The following is a 27,643-nucleotide window of genomic DNA, read 5'->3' on the forward strand; positions in this document are numbered from 1 at the left end:
TAAAAGCATACAATAAATATTAAATTCATATTTTATCGACAGACAAGGGCTCATAAATTATAAATAGTTTTTTTCATGTTTCGGATTACAATGTGATACAATATATTTGATGAAAATCATAAAGGCGTACAAGATGATAATATCAATGTGTTATGTCGAGTGTGTGACGATAATGACAACATTATAAAAGACGAGTAAATAATAGAAACGAAAGATATGGGAAAAAGAAAAACGGAAGCGCGTAATAATAATAATAATAATAATATATATATTTATATATATATATGATGTCGTGTTCGGTTTGCTGTCATCGTAATTCCGTCGCATTTTTTTTCTTCAAATCATACATTTCCTCAAACTTCGTCGGTGGAAATGAACTGGAAATCTCTGTACCGGTACCCCTCGCAAGACGCCTCCGATGACTTGCACGTGTGACACTTGCACGCTGTGGCTTGCGGAAAAACGTATAGTTCCGTACCCGGCAGAACGCCAACGTCACAGTCCTTCAATACAAACTCCGTGAGTATCTGACCGGCGTGTATGCACACCGGATGGTGCGAACGTTTGTATGGGAACCGCCAGTCTGACACCTGTAGAATAAAACGGAAATCGGTCACCACAGTGTGTGGTATTACAAACAGATTAAATAAAACAGAAAACGTATATTTTATTTAATCGATCTGAAAATACTCAAACATTTTTAAACGTCCCGCTCGTATTTTATTAATACACAGGATGAGCCAGGACATTTTAGCACAGACCTGTTATTATTCCGTGTATTTAATAAAATTGTTGTATACAAAATATATTGTGGTCACAATGCATTAAACATATGGATATTAGTATAATTATATAGATTTTGACCCATAAACGATAACGCTGACGATGAAAGTTAACACAGTATAATAGTTACATTGAATTGACTTCTTTTGTTGATAATTTTTGTTTTGAGCTCTCATAAAAAACGAAGAAGGTAAATCGGTTTTGCACAATTAACATAAATAGAATGCGTATCTCATTTAAGGAATCATGCATTTTATTGCAATAAAATTGTAGAAAATTACATAGTTATCTATTTTTTTCCTGATAGAAAAAAAGGATTAGTATTCATAAACTTTAAAAGCACATTACGAAAATCACAACTATTTTTTGTCTGATTTTATAAAGGTTCAGTATTATACTATTATATAATTCAAAAAAAGGTATTCGCATGTATATTATGTATACTTTTTCTTACAATGTTACGTACGTCTATTTATTGAAATTACATAAAAGTCCATATAAACTTATAAAATTGAAAAAAAAAACTCAAAAACATTGTATTCGCGCCCAATGGCCATAATGCCGAGGACTGTTCTTTTTGTGTAAATAAAATAATAATAATAACTGATAAGATTATATTTCGTTTTTGTATCTTAATAGAAAAACGCGTATTTTTGTTTATAGTTTTAATAATCACAACACATTATAACATTCGAAATTATTTTTTCGACAGGTTTACGGGTATTAAAGATAACGTCTATCGTTATCTTATCGTAGATAATCGTCGGTCGTCAGTTGAGTGAAACTGCTGGCCGACCGGTTTAATCGTAATGCCATGTAATGTCATGACCGGTTGTTACGGAGGGGGCGGAGTTGTATTAGCCACGGTTTATATACAGTTATGACAGTATTGAAACTGCATTCGATTGTATGCTACCGGCTGCCGCACCGGGCACATCACCCATCACGACACTGTACGCATTACGCTGAACCTTTAAATTTGGGCGATTGGAAACTCTCCCGGGTCTTCAGTTCTACTTATTTAATTTAATATAAATTGTCATTTTAAAATAATCAATCATATAACAATAATAATATAAATTAATACCTTTAACTGCTATGAGCTATAAATATTATAGTTAAAATACAATAAAAAAATAAAAATCCATAATATTAATCTAAGATAAAAAATAAATACAAAATATATAATAAAATAAAAATGTTTGAATTTAATTTTTTTTTTTTTTTTTGATGAAACACACAGATTTTAAAAAACTTATGGTGTTTATTTCTTAGTCTTTATAATATAATATTTTTTGAGATATAGTTTTTGCATTATTTATTTTTATTACAGTTTTTAGTTTTTTTGTTTAATTTATTGCAACTTTGAATTTTAATGTATATTTCAGTTTGAAAATATGAAAGAGCTTACATATTTCCTACGGGTAACCACAATGTCGATCCGGGAGAGTTTACACATTTACTTCACAGGTAAACATAATATTGACCCGGGAGAGTTTACCATCGGGAGTGTTTACTATTTTTAAAAATCGGGAGAATTTACTACCACCCTTAAGTTCTACTCCGCGCCCAATATTAAGATAAAACTTGATTAGTCGATCTACGCAGTACGCACTATTCTGTACGTGTGATGATTGTAGCTGTAGAAAATCATGTGACTTAACTTTAAATAGGACACGGAAAAGAAAGTAAAATGCGTCTATTGAATTATTATTTTAAGAAGAACACGATTAAACTGAGAGTCAATATAATTACTACGGAAGTACAAAAACGAGATATTATTTAGTTAATGTCTAGTATATAAGTAGTTATATTGAGGATATGATAATGTAAGTCTAAAATCAGTGTATGAAAAAAATGTACAATGAACACGTTCGAGACGCAATACGAGGTAAGGGTAACAAATGATAACTCCGTATTCGAGAATTAATTGAACAAGATCAATGTACAAAGGTCGAAGGCGGTTACCTGAAGTGAAGAGCTTGGTATTTCATTCAATAAAACCTAAACATTTTAGAGCTCTACCAGTACCTAATTATATCAATGTAATGGCTATGGATGAGGGTGTATGAGTCTATGAGTGGTAAATACCGAAATCTTCAATAATGGAAACCCACGGTAAGTGTAGATCATTAAGCGCGTATAATGGCAGCGTACAAGAGTTCTATAGATCTACGGATGGGGAGCCAAGTCCGCCGGTGTACGTAGTGTATCGAGTTAAAGGCAATTCATACAATGTATATTATATTAGGACGCCGGTTAACCTATTCCTTTGGAGAGCTCCAAGTCTTAATACGTCCCACGACGTAACTATACTACGTAATATTATACAGTTGGTATCTAAACCGATAGCGTGTATGTTATGTCTACGGTCGCTGTTAAGCGTTTCTAGTAGGTAGTTAATATTTTAATATGCAATGTACAACAGTCGAATTACACCTGTGGTTCCTCTGAAGGTTAGTAAATAATATAAGTATTAGGGACAAGTGGGGTTGGTGCGTTATATGGCGAAGGCGGTAACCTGTTGTGGCAAAAGTTAATATCTCATATCATCGTTATTGGAAATTTACTATGCACAAATACGTACGACCGAATCGAAATACGAGTAGGATATATTGTATTATAAAATGAACTCGAATAGATAAATAAAATAATATATGGATATTTGCACTGATAATTAAATTAAAACCGTATCTCTGATCAATATATTAAACGAATTTGAAAGTGAGCAGAAATACGAAAAGTAAATTATTTGGAAAAATACTTTTTAGTTGTATAATATATTATAATATAATATAATGGGTGTGTACTAATTGTTTAATATATTATGCCAGATATTTAGGATTATATTCAAATTATAAGCGAAAACAACCACGTACAAGATTTAATTTAGGATAACCTGTATCAAAATTGTGTTTAATAGGGCTGTGGCACGTTTAATAGGCAATCTTCTCATATTCACTTATAAAGTATTTTTCGCGCATAGTGATATCGTGCTTTAATATTTTAAGTTAAAAATTACTCTGAAATATAATTTAAATCGGGCCGAAAAATAATTCTTGCTCGTAGACCAATAACTAGTGACATAGGCAGTGTACACGGAAAATCGTAAGACTGTATAATATTCACGAACTGTGAGATTCGCCGCACAAATGTGTGCCTACGGAGTGAAATCAAATGCAATTTTAAACGAAAATTAGGTTCAATCATTCATATAATGATATAATATTATGTCTTAAGCTCGTCCTAGTAAAAAAATAAAACTTATAAGATAGTAATTTTTTATCGTCGTCAGCAAAAATGTTTCTTAAAAATTTGATTTTAAAATATTTCCCACTGTTGATTGAAAATGAGAATATTGCAGACGGTTAGCAATAATAATAATAATTATAGTCGTTCAATCAATCAACATTTATGTCAACAACTATAAATTATTTATCCAAGCGTGTTTCTATAACCACTTCGTGTCATCATATTTTATCGCAAATGTAAACTATTTATTAATCAATGTATTTTTTTTTTAATTATCTTTATTATGCCAATTTGCTTCCACGTGGTTGATATTATATCGATACGTTATGAAAGCGTTTTATCATTTTTGACTCGTTTAATATGAATATACATTACATTGTATGTTAAATTTTTAAAAGTGAACATGTTTCTGCTGTCAAATTAAAAAACCGTATAAAAGCCATTAAATATGAAATATTTTCCGAAGTATTGATAAATTATTTTCTGAATAATTACATAATCACAATATTTTGAATTACCGATATTTTTGCGGATATTCGTAGATAGCAATATCCTCATGGAGTATGAGATAATGTACACAACAAACATTATATTATTATCATCGTCATAAAAGTACGGTATACCTCATTTGAGTCGCATCTACCCCAGCATGACATCACGTTGATCTCATCGGAACACGTCCTCCCGTTCACGTCGGTATTGGACACTCGAAAAGTGGACAGTTGTCGATTACAGTCTAACATATCGTAACCCGCCACCGAAGACCATACGATCATCGATGATACGGCACACAACACGGTTACACAAATCATTGATACGCTAAAAAAAAAAATAAATAAAAAATTATTATTGTTGACTCGATCTTTGTATTCTACTTAGCTGCAGTCACAAAAACTGCAACTGCAATTGGTGATTTTGCATGCGGACTTATGAAAATTTCACCAAATATTATTCTGATCAGCTGCGTCAATTTTTTTTTTTTTTTTAATCAAACGTTTTCCATCTCAGTATTAATTTTTCGGTATCATTATATCACATTATACTTATATAAAATACTTTGTTGATTTTAACATCACAATTGTCTAAGTTATCGTGTTTAATATAAATTAATTATTAAGTTTTCATCAACCTTTCCCAATCTGACTTTTATTTTACTTTACAAATCACTATCGTATAGTCCATCGCTATGTTCTTGTTCTATTCTATTTACATTATTTACATTGAACAATTTCAATACAATACAAAGAAAGTGCTTTAATACATAATTATTAGTTATTGATATCTTTATTCTTATCGGGAAAATTGAATAAAATATGAAAATTATTAACAATGCGTACAATAATAGCATTATATTTCAGACGTTATATAAGGTTTTAAAATGTGTTGCGGTGATTGCATTCGGATAACTGTTGAAACATAATCGAAAACATCTTTATTTTATTACAAAGATAATTAATCTGTGGAAATTTTATAATATTTAAATAGATTTAAATGTATACTATATATTTTGGTTTTTAATTTTATTCGTGATAGTATTCTATACAATATGACGTAACGATCGATCAACGTAGGTAACAGCGATTTTCGGAGTAACAAATCATAATATTGTTAAAATTATTTATTATCTTTTGGAATTTACAATAATGGTAAATAAATTGTACTTTTATCATAAAATTTCTTATTGTTTTACATAATTTTTCACAATTATAAGTTCAAAGAATCAATGTATATTATATATTCTCTAAATTAAAAGGAAATACATTATTATAAAATTTAATACTGTGAAGTTAACAACGTCTTGTTCTGAAGACCAAAACTAAAATATTTAAAATTTAAATACGTATTTCTATATAATCTTTGAAAAATCATTTTCAATTTCCACGAAATAAAATATCTAAAGAGAAGAATATTCAATTTTTAATTAATATCATTCTTCAAACAAAATTATTGTCGTTTAGTTTTTAAATTATGGTACAAATCTATTGATTTAAAAATGATTTCAATACTAATTTATCGATTAAAAAAATATATACATTTATCATATACTTTTTGATATGTTAAGTGTATGATATATTTTCTTAGTGTTATCAAAAAAAAAAACCGGTTTTTACTGTAATTTAATATATATATATAGTATTTATGTTATATGTATATACTATATAATTATTATAAACTATTTTAAAATAGATAATCGTCGATAACAATTACTTAACTTAGTTAAAAATAAATAATACACATTTTTCATACAAATTGAGAACAACGTTATAGATATTTTTGTTTATTAATAAAATATAAAATTAATATTTTTAATAACGAAAGTTGTAATGAACAATAAACATAAATGTCTTGAAAAAATATTACGTTGTGTCTTATTTTGACAATATTAATTTTATTTCACGTAATTAGTATACAAAGAACTGTTATATAAATCGGTATTTAAGTATTTAAAAATATAATAAGTACCGGTTGATTGAAAAAAATTCTTCGTCTTTTGTTTTTTATTATTGTCACGACTTCTTTATTTTTGTACTTGATAAAAAATAATTTTTGTTGGTAATAATTGGTTGGTTTGTTTATGCGTTCTTATAAACATAGCTTTTTCTCCTAATTCTATTGTTCACGTTTGTTTCGAGGTCGTTATTAACTTTATAAAATTGTTGTTGCAAACCAACTTTTAGTGTAAGTATTTGTTGTAATAACTTTTCGGTCGAAAAAATAAGCAAATGATAATTTTTATTTCGAAAAGAAGACTAGAGGTCTATTACAATACAACAATATCGCGAACAATTTCGGTGAATGGTCAGCGAACGGTATGTTTTATAAATGATTGAACCACTATCCCGTTTAAGAAGTGGGAAATCAATATTGAAAAGGAAGCTTCGAAGCGCACAATCGTCGCATATCGACGGATATAACATGTTAATATTGAAAATTCTACTAATTGTATTGCGATGAGTGTGAGTGTAATGTGTTGCCGTGTGTTTTTTTATAATATATTACTACTAAACAGTTATGCTGTGTTATAATTGGGCTTTAAAGCGTGGTTATTAAGACGACTCATCGTCTCTCGCCGGAGACAGAGCAGGGTAATGATTAAGAGTTTTCGGTTATCCGGTCCATCCGTACATCTAATTGTAATATTATTGTAACATAAAATAGATATGACGGCATGTATATAATGACAAACGTCCGGAAGTCTGGAAAGGGTGAACGATGACATCGGATATACAGTGGAACGTACTAAATATATTTATAACGTATAATATTAATGAGTAAGCGTAGTATAATATCGCTGGAACGTTGTGAGGAAATAGTAAGACATTCATTGTTTCAAAAAAAAAAAAAAACAAACGTTTTAGGAAATAGTTATTTTACATCATTTTAATTTGTTATGAAATAATATTATCGGGAAAAATTATATTTTTACCATTTTTATTGTTATTATTTATTGAGTATTTTAATTTTTTGAATGACAACACATATATTTTAATTTCATATTTCGATATAGAATATTATTCGAAGTTTTGAAATGTTTCGAACAAGTAACTAGCTTATTAGTAAAACAAGGTATCTTTGTACCACTACACTCCGCACTTTTAAACTTTAAATACCTTTAACTTATTACCTAAATCTTTTGAAAACCATTATTTCTGTGTATCGAAATAATCTAAATACTCCAGTGCTTTTTATTTGGAATAAGAAATTGAAAAAAGTAAATAAATTTGAAAAAGTAACGATAAAAATAGTAATATTGTATTTTAAAGAATTGAAATTACGTAAAAAAGAAAATATGTCATTAACAGATTCAAAAATTGTCCGGTTTTTCACAAGTCGTCCATATTATATATATATATATATGTGTGTGTGTGAGTGTGTGTATACAAAGTACAATACTTCATGGACATGTGTATACCGTAGCGCAGTGATCATAAGCCGTATTCGTGGGAAGATAAAGACAATATAAAACAATAACACTGCCAGTGTACACCCATTAAACATACATGCTATACAGGGGGATTTTTTTTTTATCAAAAAAATGGTCATTTTCATGGTGAATTTATGTTTTTGAAAACAATTTATTTTTATTTTAAGCCTATTTTTTTTTATCGTTATAGCTCCTTTATTTTATTTTGTAACTTCTTTAAATAACAAAATACATTTTTATTTATATATTCGAAAGTAGAATAATAAGGTATCACTTAGTGTTTTCGTAGATGAAAATCGAATATCTAGCCTAAAGTAGGTTGTTAAAATTATTTTTTTTATCGTCCGATTTTATTTTAGATTATTGTCAGTAATACCTGTTGATAATTTTTTATGATTGGGTGAAGAATTTCGGACAAAATAACCAAGAAATTCCTAATATCTGGTTCATTTGAGTTAAATAGTTAGAGTTACGTTGTGTACTCTAAGACAATACGATCCATTTTCATCACAATGCGAATTCGTAAACATATACGAGTATTTGATAATACTAATTACAATACTTTTAAATTATGTTTTCTGATAAATTAACCACTCTGTATGTGCAGACAGTATATTATATTTTTCTAGCGTTTTGGATCCAATATCGCTCTCTCTATTTTTGTGTGGGTGTGAATGTGCGTGCACGCATATAAGCCGTATCTCGAGACCATACCGTTAAAGACTAAAGTCAAATAACAACTACGAATAGTCATAAGTGGCTAAGTGGCGAACAGAAAATGTTGTGCATCCGCGCGGATGCGCCGTGTACCAACACCTCTATTCATGTACAACTTTTACAAGCATTAGTCGTATAGATATGTCCGACCAAAACACGGCAAAGTAATTTATGAAATAAAAAATGTCCGACTAAAGATTAATATCCTTCGGTCGAGTAAAATACATTTATTTTCGTTGAGATATTTTTCTTTTTTATTTCGCGAATCAAATTGGGCGCCGAGGAAACCGCAAACGTTACGCGCGTGTAGATATTATTTATTTTCCTCGCTCGGCATTTATATATGTTTTATATTATCTAACATAACGTGTATAATGACGGGAAGAATACTCAACAGCCGGAACTGACGGTCATCGGTCATGATATTTTGCTCAGTTGCAGTCGGCTAATGTGAGTACGCGTCATAAACGATATATTATGACGTTTCTACATATTATGTAAGGCTCGAAGATATGCGCTTACGTTCGCGAATTTGTTTGTCTGTTCGCGCGGAGTGGTTAGCAGGTGGTATTTGCCGACGGCAGATGATGACTTTCCGGCGTAATAGTTACTGTAACGAGAATGTTCGGCAAAAATATACTGGCGATCTGGAAAACAAATGACTCAAGTTCATCAACACTCATCGAAGAGTATCGAGAAAAATAGTAGTTCGTGTTCGCCAACGCAGAAAGCATATCATATGTCACCACTTTATCTATACACTGGGAATTGACGAAATCAATATTATAATACAGGGCGATCGTTTTATCGTCAAATAGAAAATATGTGAAGAAATTCAACTATTGTTGTTTCTTTAAAATGTATTATAAGACGAACAATAACTGTGTTACATATTTTTACCATTATCTGTATGTATCTATTTTAAATATTAAAAATAATAATAATAAAACATTTGGATTTGTTTTAAAGATTTTTCAGTTTGCAATAAAATAATCAACATAATATTTTGCTCTCTTAGTGAAACAATAGTAGTAAGTACCAAATTTTCAAAATTGAGGTGATATTATACCATATTTAATATAATTGCACAATTTTGCGTTTTATTTCCCAGGAAAAACACCGTGACTTCACTAGAAATAAAAACCCTTAAAAGGCATCATAAAATGTTCTGTCAACCAAAATATTGTCAAATACTAGAGGAAAACACGAATCTAGCATGTATGTAAGATGGAGCTTATTATATAAGAAAAATAATTTCTCAATGTATGTAATGCATTTTTACCTAGTAATCTTAGCCAGAACGGATAACTATACTTTATCTTTAAATGGTTGTGTACTAGTCAGACACATCATGTATCAAAAATGTTAATCAAAAACATTTATTTGGATTAATAAGATACCTTGGTTCTAACTATAATCATTAAGTTTTAATCATTCTACTAATTTTTATATTAATATCAATAAATAATATTAATATTATATATTAATATTAATATTATATTTCATAGTATTTTTTTTTATAACTATTAAATTGTTTTTATGTGATATAAGTCCATTTAAAAGACAGAAATAGTTATTTATTCGAAATGTTTTTTTTTTATAAATTTGATTTAATATATTTTGTTTTTTTGTTTAAATATTAAAATTTACTAAAATAAACATACAAAAAATGCAACTTACATTATTTTATACTATTTATTAGCACGATATTTCAATACGTTTGTTGTACTTTAAACCAGGTAATAGGTTTAAATTTAATATTGTCAATTAATACAAAAAAATAATATAACGAATAAAATATTGTACAATATCATTTATATTTAATTTAAATCCACATAAATGTATATTATAATAATAAATTGTTTTATGGAGATACTGCATTTTGTATAGTTTATTTTTATTTAATACACAATTATACTAGATAAACATCAGTATCTCCTTAAAAATATAAAATCAATAATGAACTAAGTACAAGAAAAAACTTTCAATAAATTAAGGATGATTATGACTAACCACAAATGAAAAAAATGGGTAAAAATAATGATTCCATAGTGAAAAAACAACAATGAAATCGAAAAACTCGTTTTCTAACAATTCAATTATTAACAATACTGCTTGGTTCCACTAGTAAGGTAGTAATAAATTATAAAGAATAAGATATTTATTGAACTTGTTGTAAACAATTAAATTAATCGTATTGTGTTACGAGTATATATTATATGTAAACATTTTAAAGTAGAATTACAGTACTAGATATAATGATATATAATATATTACTGATTGGTAATTTTTTGAATTATTGATTAGCTCCTTTCAAAAATCTTTGACGTTGTAAATTCTAATAGTAATATTCTCTATATTTATAATAAATCATCTTATAATATTTATAGTGACTATATTGTATAAATAATGAAAACAACTAAAAATTAATACTAACAGTCGTAATGCTACTGTACCATAGTCTTTTTTATACTTTATTATATTATCCAATAAATGACCTATAATACCTGCATAGTTCTAACTAGTCATAAGTATCGATAATTATTATCCATAGAATATTATTATAATTGTATGTCCTTAATAAGTATTCCATCGCAAACTCTTGTCTCACTGTCCACGCTTAAATCAGACTTAAAACTAGGGTCACGTAAGTTACTTAACTATAATAACTCTTCGGAAAAAAAAAATAAAATACTGTTGCTAAGATCGATTACGCATCACTATTATAATTGTAGCGGTCGGCGAATATTAATTGCATTACCACAGTCAGACGTGGTGAAACGTTACTTACAGAGCAGATGTATGAACCTAAAATACAATAAAAACTGAAAACGTTTTTCTCACGAATACCACCCACAAGAAAACGTTCGCATATTTTAAAATGTATGTCAGTGTGTGAACGAGTGTTGCATAATATATACATCCACGGGAATATTGTCTTCGGCTCACGCGATCCATGCGCGTATGTTATCGTGACTGTACGCATGACTCTGAAGTTTATGTCCGCTGAAGTTTTTTTTTTTTTGATTTTACAGTGAAAGTACTGGATTTAATAAGTGAAATAGAAAAGATGATGTCAATAAGTAATTTTTAACAGTAACGCGCAGTCCCTATTCATTATAAATTACGTCGGTGTCGAAGTAATTTCTGACGGGATAATCAAATAATTTTAGTTCTCCGACTACTTGGGAATTGGTGAATTGATAAAAAGGTGCATATTATTTGGGGATTTGAATATATCAGTTTAATGTTGCAGTAATGCATATTAAAATTATTTGTACATTTTTTGTGCTTGCTTTCAACATTAATAAATTAATATATATTAAATAATAAAATTTCATATTTCAGCCAAGAAGTTCACCTCCGTAAATCCATATCTACAGAAACTCGAGATTTAAATTAATATAATATTTGGATTTATATGAAAACTTCGTCTTGTAATATGCTAAGATAACGAGTATTTGGAAAAATAAATATATGTATCGACAATAATCACGATAATATGTGAAATCCGTTAGGTTTACACGTCGTTTAAATCATATAAAATTTCAATTTTTTAGCATAATCTTATTTTACGTAGATATAATATATTATTATGTTATGTGCAATTGGCTGAATTGGTCTTACAACCTATTCTATATATATAAATACACGTATAAATAATCTTGTGTAGACGTATTCTAGAAAAAATATGCTAATTTTATCAAACGGTCGAGTTTAAATCGAAAAATTATGGTACCATTGCTTTCGATAAAATTTAAAACAAGTAATTACATTTTAAACGCTCGTTACTATTTCCCAATAGTTATTGGGAAGCAAACGGTTTATAAAAATAAATGTTTCAAACCGCAATATTAGCAATGTAATAATACCGATTTCATAATCGTGAATTTCTGATTAATCATGCATTTTAATCAGTTATTAAACCGTAGAACTAGGTCGTTTATTTATAATTCATGTTAATTTTAATAGTTAGGCGCAGGTATAAAATTATAGCTGTTAAATTCATATTTTCATTGAAACAGACAATAGTTCCTGACGGAATTGAATGATTAAAAAAATGTATAATTATCTAGTCATTGAAGTGTAATTTGATTGAATATTTGAAAACAATTTTTAAATATTTATACATTAATTTATTGTTAAAATATATATTTGAATAGGATTGATAATATTATATAGATGTTTCGTAATTGACGTTATGGTTTGAATATTATATGGTAGACAAACACATTTAATGAAATATTAAATTTTCCACAATACTGACTTAGTAGTTTCGTACTAAGTATAAGTTTTAGACTTATATTTTCCACTTTTCCGATACTTGTACAATTATCATGAGTATTTCATAAGATTTATGTGTTTTTTTATTTTATCAATTTCATTAGTTAAATTTTAGATAACACGGGGCCTCAGATAGGCTATTTAGCTACATCACTGTAGAGGTTTGGCTTTCTCGATATCATATAAAAATTATTAATTAATATTTACGTCCCTCATACATCTGAATCTAACACCAAACTTAAAACGCCCTCAAATTAAGATGCATCAAAGTAAATATAACTTGTTTTTAGATTTTGAATAAATTATATTACCTAATTAAAAAATCTAAAATTATTTTCCATACATTTATTGTTAAACCAGGAAAACAAAAAAAAAAAAAAATACAGTTAATATTTGAAATATTCATAAAATATAAAATTATCATTTTTAGACATTTTTTTTTTACTATACTTAAGCCATGCGAGTTTAATCAATAAAATAAAAAATGCATTTTGTTAAATGTATGAACTCAGGTGGAATTTGAGAACATTAAATATTATCTAAACTAATTATAGATTTTAGTTATTATGCAAAGATCCAAAAAAATTTAATTATAAGCACTTGAAACTTTTGTCATTGTATAAAATATTATTATTTTTTTTTATACAATAAGATTTAAAAATATTTACACAAATTTAGATATTTATTTAAAAAATCTATAGTTAACACCACACAATAACAATATCAGTTATTTAATATGATAAAATATTATAATAATATTATCATGTAATATATGCGATGTTTTAAATAAAACATAGTAATATAAATAAATCATAACCTGTAGAAATAAAGTAAAAAATACGTTGTTTATACTCAGAATAGTTTTTTGTTAGTGTATTCAATGATTTGTTATTGAATTTAATTTAAAGTTATTAATTAACAGAGATTTCCAACTCAGTGACAATAAGGTACCCTCAGAATATATTCTATCTATAGCTGTATAATTTTTTTTTTTTGTTTGGTAAATGTTATAGTAGGTATATTGCATTATACCTAGTTTAAGACATAAGATATATGTATTAGATATATTATAACATAAGATAATATTAAACATTAGTATTTGTTAAATACTTAAATATTATTTGTCTCCGGAAAATAGTCCCTTAGACAATAAGCTTCTTGTTCAGAACTTGTACAAATAATAATAAAAATGTATGTTGGTAAAAATTTAATTTAATTTAAAAATAGACAATTAACAGTTCAGTGATATTGTTTCACGTACCTACTTAAGACCGTAATGCAATCAAACGTTTATTTCGAGTTCGTTCAAATTGTACCATTTTTAACTTACTATAATTACACCGTCGCCAGTCGGATTAAAATCGTGATAGTGTAATTGTACTAACTAGACAGATACGTATATATCGTTAATGTTATAATAACTAGCAAATATCACGTAAAAACAATTTTTTCATTTTTTAATGTTTGCTGTGTTTCTAATGAAAACAAAATAATACTGATAGACTAATTGAAGAACATGTCAATTTGTTGACGAAAAACCAACAATATTATCATATTCAGTTTTTGATAACCTTGTTCAGAAGAACTGCTACGGAGACTAATTCTAATTTAATAGTTTTTTATTATTTAATCTGTAATGAGAATAAAATCCTTATTAGTGATTAAAATATACAATCATTGATCGAACAGTTATTCTAAGATATATGTTGATTTCGAATCTTTTATCGTCCATAATAATTTTTTCTTTCATTTAATTTTAACTCAATTTTTAGGATTGAAAATACCAAGTTTTATTACACGTCTATAATAACGTATAGGTACACACAGTATTACGTATGTAACTTATTAAATTCCATAGCCGTTAAATGTTGCAACTTGCAAGTAATAAGTATTTTTAGTGTCCATAATTGATATGTTTTTTTTTTGAGTAATCTTGTATGATTATTATTATTATTATACTATCACCGTTAATATGCTCTAAAACTCACTAATATGGCGATATATTTAAGTATCGTTATAGTTCATAAAATGAATATTATTTAATATATTACAAAATAGACATGACTATACTGTCAAGTAATCTAATATATTGGTTTTTGTTGTTGTTGTTGTTGTTGTTGTTGTTTTTCTTTGTGAATTAAGCACAGACATTTTTAAATCCATGCTGAACAATATAAAACCATTAACATACATAGATTTTCTTGGCGCGTAACAGTATATTATAGTAAGGGTAGCCAACACGAGTATCTAATCTTATAACGAAAAAAACATACTGTTAACGGAAGTTATAAATTATAACCCTCAAATATCTAACTATTAAGCTAAATATCTCAAACAACTGGCAATTATTGTAGTCAGAATAAGAAACTATAAACAAACGTGTACATTATATTCGTCGACCTAAATATTTTTCAATCAAACTGAAAAATACGACTACAATTAATTAATTCAACAACTTTTACCCGTATATAATAATATCAAACAAAATCACATGATAATGAAGTACTATATGTACGACAGTTAAATATTTGTAACTTAAATTACTATGATAATTTATCATAGATAGCTAATAATTAATTATTCATTTTTAATAAAAAAAAAAAAAATATACAGTTTTCAAGTTTTCATTTTAAACATAATACATGCATTCGACTCCTGTTTTTTATGTGAATCAAATAACGAAATGATATATTTTGTTCCTCGAGATTAAGGCATTTAGACTATTTAGAGTGCTTATACGTTATTATTTTTTTTTACTTTATACATTTTGATAGTAAGTTTTTATAATATATCATATATCTGATGAGCTGTCAAAAAAAATACCACCATGGAATATAAACTTTGACTAAAGGAATCATCGTGAAATGTATTGTTAAACGAAAAAAGTCACAAGCACATAATTTTAAACGTTTTTGATCAATTCAAACATAATACAATTTAAACATTGAAATACTATAAGGTATATAATTGTTATATACATAATATAATGTATATATTGTATATCATGGTTAAATTATTTAAACACATTTAGCATTCAATATTTTCAAGAATAAAAAACCAACTACCACGCAAATTACGTAATATAATGTTTCAATTTATATAGTTATATGGAACATAAAGTTTTAATATGCCTGTAGTTATATCTGTTTATTTTTTTTAATACGAAAAATTCGAGTATAATACAATAATCAATTTCACTTTGAACTGCCAACTATAAGAATTTGTATTGTCGTATTTTTTTTATTTTTTGTTAACCGATTATAATAATTATAACTACATTTTAATACACAAACTTTTATTTAATACGTAAAACAATATTATTTATATACGTAAATTATTTACCAAAAATATAATTTTATAATGGTAGGCAAATATATTAAATTTTAAGTTTAATTTTGTATAAAAAGACTAAAATTTAATGACGTAATTGCGTGTATACAGAACAAAATTAAAACGGAATACAAATAATAGTTATTCAAGTTTTCATTTAAAAATAAATAAACCAACACTTCTACGAATAAGTATAAAATTACCTAAACAGTATGTATAAGTTTTTTTTTTTTTGTATATATACTTTTTTAATCAGATAAATATTTTTTCCGGATTACAAAGAATCGTAATAATTTGTGATTTATTGTTCCATTTGAATAAGTTAATACTAAACGGTAGAAATTCAAGCCTATTATAAGTTAACTTTTCATTCAAATTGGATTTAAATATAGAGAATAGCAATAGTTAATTTTCTTAACAAAATATTTTCTGTTTTCGTACGAAATTGAATATCATTAAATATAACCCTTTTTACAGGTATATTACTCTTGGCGTTACGTTCAAAAGACTCTTCCAGTTCTTGCCTTAACTGCACATTCTTTCGCTGCCACTCGTAATTAAATAATTAAAACCAACAAGCTTCCATTGTATGAACCTAACTTCTCATCTCTACTACTTTCCCCTTTCATTCACCTAAACAACAACTATTTAAACCATACACCGCCAGCATTCCTAAGATCTTCATGTCATCAAGTATGTCAACAACATATTTCTAGATTTTGTTCACAACTCATTCACGCTTTTCATTTAATAATACTTACCTCTATTTCTCTTTTACAAGCTGTATTCTTATTTTATTTTTCAGATTTTTACATTTTTTTTTCTAATAATCTACTACCCACTGTATATTTATACAAGGCTGAATGCTTTGTAATAATTTAAGCACTTAAAACAATATCATCCTCATCACCAAATAAATTCATTATCTCCGACTCACATTCCTACTTTCAAGAACTCTCTTTTAATATACTCAAATATAAACCTTTTAATCTTATAATCTATATCAGTTACTTTTTTTATTTTCTGATCGAATCAAATTCGACTTCGATTTCTATGGATATCCGACCTTACTGGAATAACGACAAACGAATTCCAAAAAGGACAATTTATTATATTATAATTATATTGTACCAGTATTAATTTTTTTTGATTTATAATTTCGTATACTTTTTAAATAAATATAAACCATGCATTATATAGGCATAATTTAATTCAAAAAATAAAACACAGATAAACATCGAAGAGACAGCTTTTGAGTCAAAATAATACTCTTAAATCAACTTGAATTTCTAATATACAAACGTGTGTCACGTAAATTTTAGATTTTGAATATTATCCAATATAGTTTATATAATGTGGATTACAAAATGACGGCATTCATTTAGTATATAATATGCTTTTAGCCTTATTTCATTTCAATTATACTACGTAATCTTATTATATCACCACAACACTGCTCTATACAGGAATATCCAGCTTTGCGCGAAAACAATGACATCATAAGTGAGTTTTAGTACAGAACTGCCTCATGCAAATACCTGACATGTAATAATAGTAATAAGTGCTTGAATTCATTAGTCATCAGTCAGATGAATTCAAAAACGTCAAAGGATTGCTTGATATTGTTCCGCAGAGAATATTTTTGATACTGCACTTAACCAATTGAAAAACAACTAGGTATAGCGTATAATGTATATTTAACAAAAACCGACTTTGTTTGCTGTTTTATAGTTCATAACATAGTAATATTTTAAATATTTAATTTTGATTTAGGCTCATTGTTTATCGATTTACGTTATAATGCTGTAATATTTTGTAAATTAAATTCAATATTTTAAAAATGTTTGGTCATTAATGATATTATACAGAAGTACAAAATTGAAATGTATTATTCGTAATCGTTTGGGAATTATTTAAATTTTATTCTTTGTTGGTCAGTATTCGAAGTTAATATTTTTATCTATACTATTATATAAAATTGTAAGGGTTTTTCTACGACTGGGCTAACCGAGAAAACTACTGAACCGATTTGGCTGAAATTTTTAACTGTTATACCCGACACTCTCCTGAAAGTTTTAGTACCACTTTTGTCTATAAAAAAAAAGTATTAAGTTGATAAAAAATTAAAAACAATTGTATCTATATGTGCGGCACGGCGGCCCGCGGGTTTACAGCTACCTGCAACCTGACCTTTTTGTTCGTCAAATTGTATTGTGTTTGATATCGGCGTGTAGATATGAATAATATTGTTCCGAGAAGTGTATCGCACATACACCGACAACATGCATACCCAATATTCATATTAATCTATACTATTATGTATATATTATTATATTATTATTATGTACGTTGGCGTAGATCTTCGTACAGTGTGCTTTTCACATGGACAATTATACGTGGGTTTTCTCGAACTGGGGACCCGAATCATCCTATGATTTTAATTTCAACAGGAGATAAAACAAAAAACGTCATATACTCAGAAGTCTTATAAAATTCTTTATCAACCATAAATTTCTCAGCATTTCTTTTTTATCTGTATTTATTTTTAATAAAAATATATTTATCATTTATACCGCTAGAAAAATTTCAATTCGTTTTCATTAACCGTTTTTTATATTTACTTGCCGATCACATTTAACAATAATATTTGAATGAAAAATTCTTCATATCATGGTCCGAAGACCAAATAAACAACCAATCACGGGCGAAGTCGTGACGGGTCGGCTAGTTATTACAAATCCAATAACTTCTGACTAATACCTTATTCTAAAAATAAAAACGTTTTATTAGAGATTAATTATAGGAATATTAATAAACACATAAAAACATTTTTTTATTCAACGATGTAATAGCTAGAAGTATTAATGGTTGATTACTATCAATAGTAACTTATTTCTTTAATTATGTTTTGTGTAAAAACTTTAGTACCTCTATTATATACATATGTAAAACAAGTTCAGAAATTATTTTCGAAGCTCAATTAACCTTGCATGATAAAATATATTATATTATCTGCTTTAAAAAACAAACAAATAATTGTGATAAAATGTTATTTATAAAATCTGCTTGTGAACATTTCCATCGGATGTAAACCATAATTACTAATTTGAAAAGAACGTCAGATCATTTAGACTCTGCAATATTGCCATTGCTAGAATGTGTAATTAGAAGACGTTACAAGTTAAGTTAATATTTTTCGTTTTAAAAAAAGGAAATTACAATTTACAAGTAAACCGTACAAAACGAATCAAACCACGTCATTTTTATAAAACGATTGAGTCGAATATTAAATTGTATGTTTTTTTCAGCTTTATCGTCATTTAAAAAGTTAAAAAATCATAATATAAACTTTATCTATAACATGTATTAATTTGTTTAACATTCAAAGAAAAATCCGGGTATTTGACGTTTATATAGTTATGTGATTATTATGAATTTTTTAGGAATAACTATTCTTATAAACTCGAACAATTTCATTCGAATACTACGATAAAAATGGTGATAACCATTGTATTGTAAGCAAACCTTTTTATACACAAGTTTTATGATAAAACCCGAGATTTTAAATGAAGTCATTTTATTTTTTTAATGCGTTGACTGTAACCTGTTCAATTTTGAAATATATACAATTTACCGTTATAAAACTGTTGATGAAATCGAAACGAGGATTATGATTTTAACTTTAAAATGTTTATTATTCTTTGCATATACACCAATAGTACATAATATTTACTGTTTTTACATTTATTTCGATATTTGTACTATCGCAAACGTTAGTTTCTAGTTCTAAACTAAATAGTTCAGTAATATTAAAAAAACAAAAACAATAATTTTGTGCGACTTAAAGCACTTTGCGTTGTGCATATATCTAGCTTTTTTGTATAAAATGACATATTATTGAGTTATTAAAATTTACTGCAACGGATATTTATCGTTTAAAAATGTATATTATAAATTCATAACCCACTCCCACAACTCCCTTCTCTGCAAATATTTCAGTTGTATTAAAATTGCTGTTGATTAAATGAATATTAAAAAAAAAAAGGTGAATTCACAATTATGTTGCGTTATTTTACCCTAAGATCTTAAGTTGAGGTAAAGTAATAACAACTTTTAAATATATAGTATTAAAATAATATTATGTCAAGAACAAAAATATTTTTAGTATTATCTTAAGATCGCCGTGGCAGTATTAAAAGACAGTTGATTATACCAAACGTTATTACAAGAAATATGTACAAATTATAATAACACAGAGGTTAGTTTTTATTATCAGTCTTTAATTTGTAAGTCTACTGGTGGCAAACCAAAGAGAGCTAATATTTCAAATATTTTACTAGCCTATGTATATTTTAAAAGTTTTATTAATAATTAACTTCATCGATGAAACAATATATCTATTTAAAGCGTATTAGAACATAGTCGTAGACTCGTAGTTTACGCACTGTACGATGATGATATAACTAAAAATGAATACACATCTGTTCACTTTTGGACACAATACTGAATAAATTGAAATAAATTTCACCAATAGCTTTTCAAATATTCAATTTATGTTACTAATTAATTATATAAATTATTCGCATTCAATATTTACAGACTGAACAATAATATAACATCGTAGTTGCGGTGGGGTGGCAAAACGATAATCGAGAGACAGCAAAGTATTTTTTATGAGCGGTGAGTAAGTTAGTATTGACTAACGTATAATAATTAATCATTAACTATTGTTTAAGTATTTACTAAGATAGGTAGTTAAAACTATGATAGTAAATGTCTTTATTAGGTTCTAGGTAGGTGCGGGTAGGTAAAATATTAGACTAAATCCTATAAAAAAATGTCAAGTTCGTTAATTTGCGTTGGCTAAAAATATATATTATTGTTATATTGCTTATGTGCCCATTTAAGTTTATTTTTTTATAAAATTAAATACTACTAAATTCTTTTATACACACTATTCACAAAAGTCTTAACATTTGAAATATTTATATACCTAGTTAAAATTGCAATTTACTATAACCTCTATACAGCGTAATGCCATAAAACAGAGCCATAAACATTTGGAAATATAGATAATTGAAAATTTAATACCATTCCATTCTAATAATTGCATAACCTCGATGAAGTTTTAATGATATTTGTTAATAACTATAAAAACTAATAGGTACATAAATTATTGCTATTATTATAAATAAATTATAAAAAAATTAGTATGATCATGTAGGGATATAAGTTATAATAATAATATATATCATCTATGAACAATTTAACCTTAAAGAATTTTATAAATTGATGGATTATCAAAATTTTTTGATTTTTTCATACTTTGCTTTTTATTTTTCCAAAGCTCTTAAATGTAGTTTATTAAATAATAAACTCTTTATAGTTAAATGTAAAATTAGAACTTGCATTTTATTTATTTTCTATTGTGGTCAAATTTTACATTTTGATGTTAATTTAAATACCTAACGAGTGAAATAATCAGTGTTAAATTTGAATTTCATGTCGTACACTCGTATACCTAGCCTCTTAAGTCCTAATCACAGTATATTCTTTTATTAAATATATAATTGGCAACATAATTTTGTCCAATATATTATAGTCTTTAATTTGAATAGTTAAATATATTTTATATACACAGCATAATTTACTCGTTGTTATTACACAATTAGTGTATTCGTGTATTCTTCTACTTGACAATTCGTTTTAGTAAATTGAACTGACAGACAGCCCCAATAATAATAAACTATATTCCTACAAGATATTGAACTCGATTCCGATCACGACTCAGATCATGCATTTCAGGAATGTAATGGACTAGCTATTGTCGAAATTTGATAACACTTGACTCTGTATAATATGATGAATGAAAACTAATAGACCACAGATGCCTAAATTGAATAGTTAACGTGTTGAAAAAAAACAACTAGGAAATTATAATGGACTGATCTCGAATATTTAAATATTATGTAATACGCTAATATTTTATTATCATCTAACATTCTATAAATTGTAAACATAATTTTAGGTATTAGTTTTGGCTATTACGCCGTCCTATAAAATTGTACAGCTTAAGTTTTTTAATGAAATGAAAATCCGGCCGCAAAATCCAATTAGTTCTAGAGACTTGTCCAACTCCACCTATGTGTGGATGGAATAAATGTCTAAGAAAAAGGTAAACCTAATATTATTATATTAGTTATACTTTATTTAATAAATTTTTCACTCTGCTTAAGAAAAAAATATCTGCAGTCATCAGTTAAATTAATAAAATACCTAGGTAAATGCCTATTTTTTCACTGTTTTACACAAGTATAAGCAATATTATTAGATGATGTTTGATTTTTTTCTAAACAAGGGTCTAAATTCACATTTATTGAAATAATAATATCGTGGTACATATAATAGGTATACATATTAGTGATTATAACTAACTATAATCGTTTATTATTATTTTATTTACAATCAATGCAATTATTACCAATATTTTCGAATCCTGAAATAGAGAAATGTTATATATCAATAATTTTAGTTGACTTACGGCTATTACTGATAAAAAAAATAATTGTTAGTATATTGTATTTAAAATCTTATTTTATTTTCAAAAATCATGAAAATAAATAAATGCTCATGAATTAAATTAGCTCAATAAAATCACTAATTTATTTAATGAAAAATAATACGTCATGGTTTGAGAAAAAACTTTGAAATCTATGATGCATCATAGAAATGAATGTAAAAACTATCAAAACCGGCAATGTATATTTTTAAATAGTCCATTCAAATGAAAAAGTTTATATTTAAGCATGCATGAGCTGGAATGTCATAAAAATAAAAATTCACATTAATTATAGGTCGTACAAATTAAATAAACCCATTTTTATTTTAATATACATTTTCTCTTCCACACTAATTAAATTGAACCATGACATAGTTGCACATGTACGCCGTATAACATTATTGAATGTGTACATAATTATTATAGACATCATTAGTTTATTTTTAATCTGCGAGTTTATTAGACATTAAAAAAACAAGGGATAATTAAAATCAATTTCTTAACTATAATTCAGTACCTATTTTATCGATGACCGCGATTGCGAGGTAAAGGTAAACGGGAAAATTTTTTAGTTGAAATTAAAAAATAATCAAATTGTTATTTCCTAAAAAATATGTCTATTTCTGAATTGTTGATCCCTAAATATTTCTTTTTACTCGCATCTTAAGCTGTTGACTTAATGTTAGACACGAATTGAAAATTATGGTGATTTCAGAAGAGGGGATTCAAATATCACAGAAAATGTTTCAAGATAAATGTATTTCGTACACGAAATATATACGCTTATAAACATATATAGGTATGTACCTAAAAGATTAAAATTTAAATAGATTATGGTTTTGTTATTAAAAATCTTTAACATGATATACCGATTTTATCATACGCCACGTGTTCAGTTGTGCGTTAAATTCGATATTATAATCATGAATAAATCGAACATAGTAAATTAATATTGATGAATAATCTTGCAAAACGATACGGCCACGATAACGAGATATTCTGATGCTATTACTCAGGTTATTTTGTTTTGTTTATTTTTAACTTTAAAATTTCTAAACGCAAATGCTAGAATTGGACACCGGAAAACGTCTGCCATTATAATATAACGAACTCGGTCGTGAGTATTTTTTCGTTGTCGTAGTCACATACCGTGCATTGCAATAATAAAATATCAACACGGTCTCATAACTGAAATGGAACTCCTACAATCCAACAATAATTAAAAATAATACAGGTGGTAAGTTGTTTCAAATATTATATCGGCGTATAAGAGGGCAGCACACTTTATTATGTACATATATATGCAATGACTCGTGTATTATTAGTTATTACTCATGTTGTACAATATGTCTATCATACTAAAATATTTGTTTTCAATATTTAGTATTACATTACACAATATTTGAATTGATTTTGTAAATTGTTTAAGTTTATTTGTATGTTGTTATATACATTGAAGGTACTTTTATTATTAAATTATAGAAATAAAAAAACTAATTTATAATAATGTATGGGTATACCCTACTACTCACTGTTACTAAAAATAATGAGAAATTATTCATGTAAATTATTCACATGATATTATAAAGATGATGGTGATATCAAAAATCTAACATTACATAAAACATCCTGAAAAAAATGTCTATAAAGCTCATTTCTTAAAATATCATCAGATCCATTTACATCATATCCGTGTACTATACTTTTGATCACCGCTTAAATCGTAGTTTTTCAATAGATACGTTTATATAATAAATGATTTTACTTATAAATTGACAATTTATATTAATATTTAATTTTTCAATCTTATTTTTCATTTTAATCATTAACTAATAAGTTTAATTACTCCTTACTATAGTCGACTTAAAAGATCAATGTTCATATCGGTATACACTATACTGATTTAATTAATTTTTTTTTTAAATATTTGTAAAACCTAGATAACTATGCCGATAGTAACTATTAGATGGTCAAGTGGATCACTTATTATATAAGCAAAGGATATGTTATATATTATATAGGTAAGTAAACAAAATGAATGACGCATGGGTATATTATATAATAATATCGATGTTATACGAATATCTGTATATACAATATGTATGTACAATATTATCAGTATATTATGTTATACGGTGACTGAAATCCAATTTGAATAGCACGACCACATAATGTTTTGTATAAGAAAATATTCGAATGAACGAAACCGGCCACTCTAGGGTCTATTATAAACGATGATGTGTTTTGTGTGATAGCGTCATTTTACCCTCCATTCTGGAAAAATAAATATCGTTAAAATTTCTATACAAAACAAATGTAATAAAAATCAACTTATTGGTTTCATGAGGAAACGATTGTTTATTTTTAGAAGACTGTTTTTGTAACCGTTTGAAAGCATAATATTATTATCAGTATTAAATACTATACCAATTTTTTTAATGAGAACAATTGTATAGTATAATTATCATAATGGTTGTACGTGTACGCAATTATTTTTCGCATCATGTCTTACTAATCTAGTCTGGTATTTTAATGATTGCGATTGTATTCAGGTTCATACATTTAGTTAAAAGAGCGCCCTGTTTAAATTTGTACGCTTTAAAGATAAAAACATTATTAATGCAAGATAACATTCGTTTAACAATAATTATTTAGCTAATTATTCAAGTATATCATATTCAATTGAATCAGTTTCAAATTAATTTTTATTTTAGTTGTTATATAATAAAAATACAATATATCATTATATTAAAAAAAAAAAAAACTATAGGATTGAAACATAATAATATTATTATAATATACGAGTTTCATTTCCTGAATATAGTTTAGTACCTGTATTAAATAATGTATTATATGACAATAATATGGCACTTATATATTATATTATTGTATACTAAAATCGATTGTAAAAATTAAATAAATAAAAAAAAAAGATTCACGAAAGATGTTTTGGTTCAATTTCGAATTTTTTTCAACATTTTTTTTTTCTATACGGTAATGTACGCAGGTACATGTGTTACGCTATACGCTATACAAAATACAAATAGTTACGTTGATTTTTTTTTTATTGGTAGAAAAACTATTTTTTTTTTAAAAGCATTTCATAGAGATTTGAATCACCTTCCTAAGTTTTAATTGTCAACTATCCACTTTGATAATCTGTTTTACAAGTGAGAAATCGTTTAAATATTTTTGAGTAGGTACTTATACGATGTTTTATCGTTATATATTAAATATATAATCCAGATACCATTTGAAAAATGATACACTTTTTGAAATATTTTTTAAATATTGTCATCATTAGAATGTTTTTAAAATAATTTTATAATGTTATGCATCATAATCTCTTCTAAATCCTGTACTCAAAAACTTGGTCAGAGCACGATTGCTGTATTTATAATAATAGAATCATGTCAATGAATAGTTACACTACAGTATTACACACGCGATATTTAAACTCCGATATCTATTAAGTACACAAATGCACAATAATATTATGCATATAATTTAAACGCGGATCGCACGGCGTGCAAATCAAAACAACTAATTATTGACATTGGCCGATAATAATTATTGTTGGGAGTATTGAAGTATGCTTCCCCCCCTCCCCGAACAGGCCTTAATTACGCCGAAAACCAAAATTTTCACACCGATGACCATTCAAACGTGCCTATAAACGTCAACATGCAATATCTATATGTACACGCGTACGTAATATATGAACACGCGTGTGCTCGTGTGCGTAGATTCTATATATTCTATATATATATATATATTAATTATTATCAATCCGGATTCCCACAACTCGCGTGTTTGACGAATATTCGCTGATACTCGACGTGCATATTACACAGTGGAAACAGAACTCGCGAATACGGATGTTCGGCGTTCGATACCTTTCCGCGTATTGCCGGCGGTTAGTTAGTGGTGAACGAGACGATTCGAAGAAATACAATATTGTAATATTATTCGTGAAATACGCGATTAGTTACTGTGAACGATGACGGTCTGCTGTTGACTGTTCGCGGTGTGATTTTGCGATAACGATATCATAATTCGACGAGTGTATTCGCCATCGGCTAATTCGTCAAACACGCGCCGATCGCGGGAAACCTGCATTATACGCATGTACATTAAACATTATACTGACCTGTGTAGTGCAACTATATATTTTAACGGTAATAATATAATAATATTATTATTGTATGAGACGCCGACAATAATATTTTTGGCGAAAAATCAAACTGCCATTCGACGGTGACAGCGGCGGCAGCGAAGACGACGGCGAAGAAGGAATTCGCGACGGCAATCGTAAACACTGTTGACGACGACGACCGCGCGAGAGATGATCGGCCGCGCGCCCGTGTCCCGCCGGCCGAAGGGGTGTGCGTTCACTGTTCGTCGTGTGCGTCCGGACGGCGCGCGCGGACCGCGTTTTCGCGGCACCCCATTGGCGGCCGACCCGACTCCGCCGCCGCCGCCGCCGCCGCCGATGCCGCCGATGGACGTAAGAGACTACGCACACGTTTCGTTATATGTGTCATGTTTATTTTTTTATTTTTTTTGTCCCGACTCGGTGTTTTCACTCTTTCTTTCGTCCATTCTCGTCGTTCGGGGCCAACGACGATGCCGAAGACGTCGACTACACGACGATAATAATAATATAACCGTCGTAATATTATAATGGCTGATCCTGCACGGCGTTGCCCGTGGCGAATTGAAAGCAAATGCCAGTGGATTTACCCGGCCGTGTGTCCTAATAAGCACTGTAGTTGTAAGTAAACTATACATAT

The 27,643-nt window shown here is 27.6% G+C and overlaps 1 protein-coding gene across 1 annotated transcript; it reads right to left on the reverse strand.

Moving 5' to 3' along the window:
- Window positions 1-27,218, reverse strand: LOC113548861 (thyrostimulin beta-5 subunit). The gene is made up of 3 exons (XM_026949949.1): window positions 27,001-27,218; window positions 4,659-4,854; window positions 1-590 (listed from the first exon to the last, which is right to left on the reverse strand). The coding sequence occupies exons 2-3, from the start codon at window positions 4,845-4,847 to the stop codon at window positions 354-356; spliced, it is 426 nt and encodes a 141-aa protein (XP_026805750.1). The 5' UTR covers window positions 4,848-4,854; window positions 27,001-27,218; the 3' UTR covers window positions 1-353.
- Window positions 27,219-27,643: the final 425 nt, after the last annotated feature.

Source organism: Rhopalosiphum maidis, chromosome 4 (genome assembly GCF_003676215.2).
Source record: "Rhopalosiphum maidis isolate BTI-1 chromosome 4, ASM367621v3, whole genome shotgun sequence".
Lineage (NCBI taxonomy): Eukaryota > Metazoa > Arthropoda > Insecta > Hemiptera > Aphididae > Rhopalosiphum > Rhopalosiphum maidis.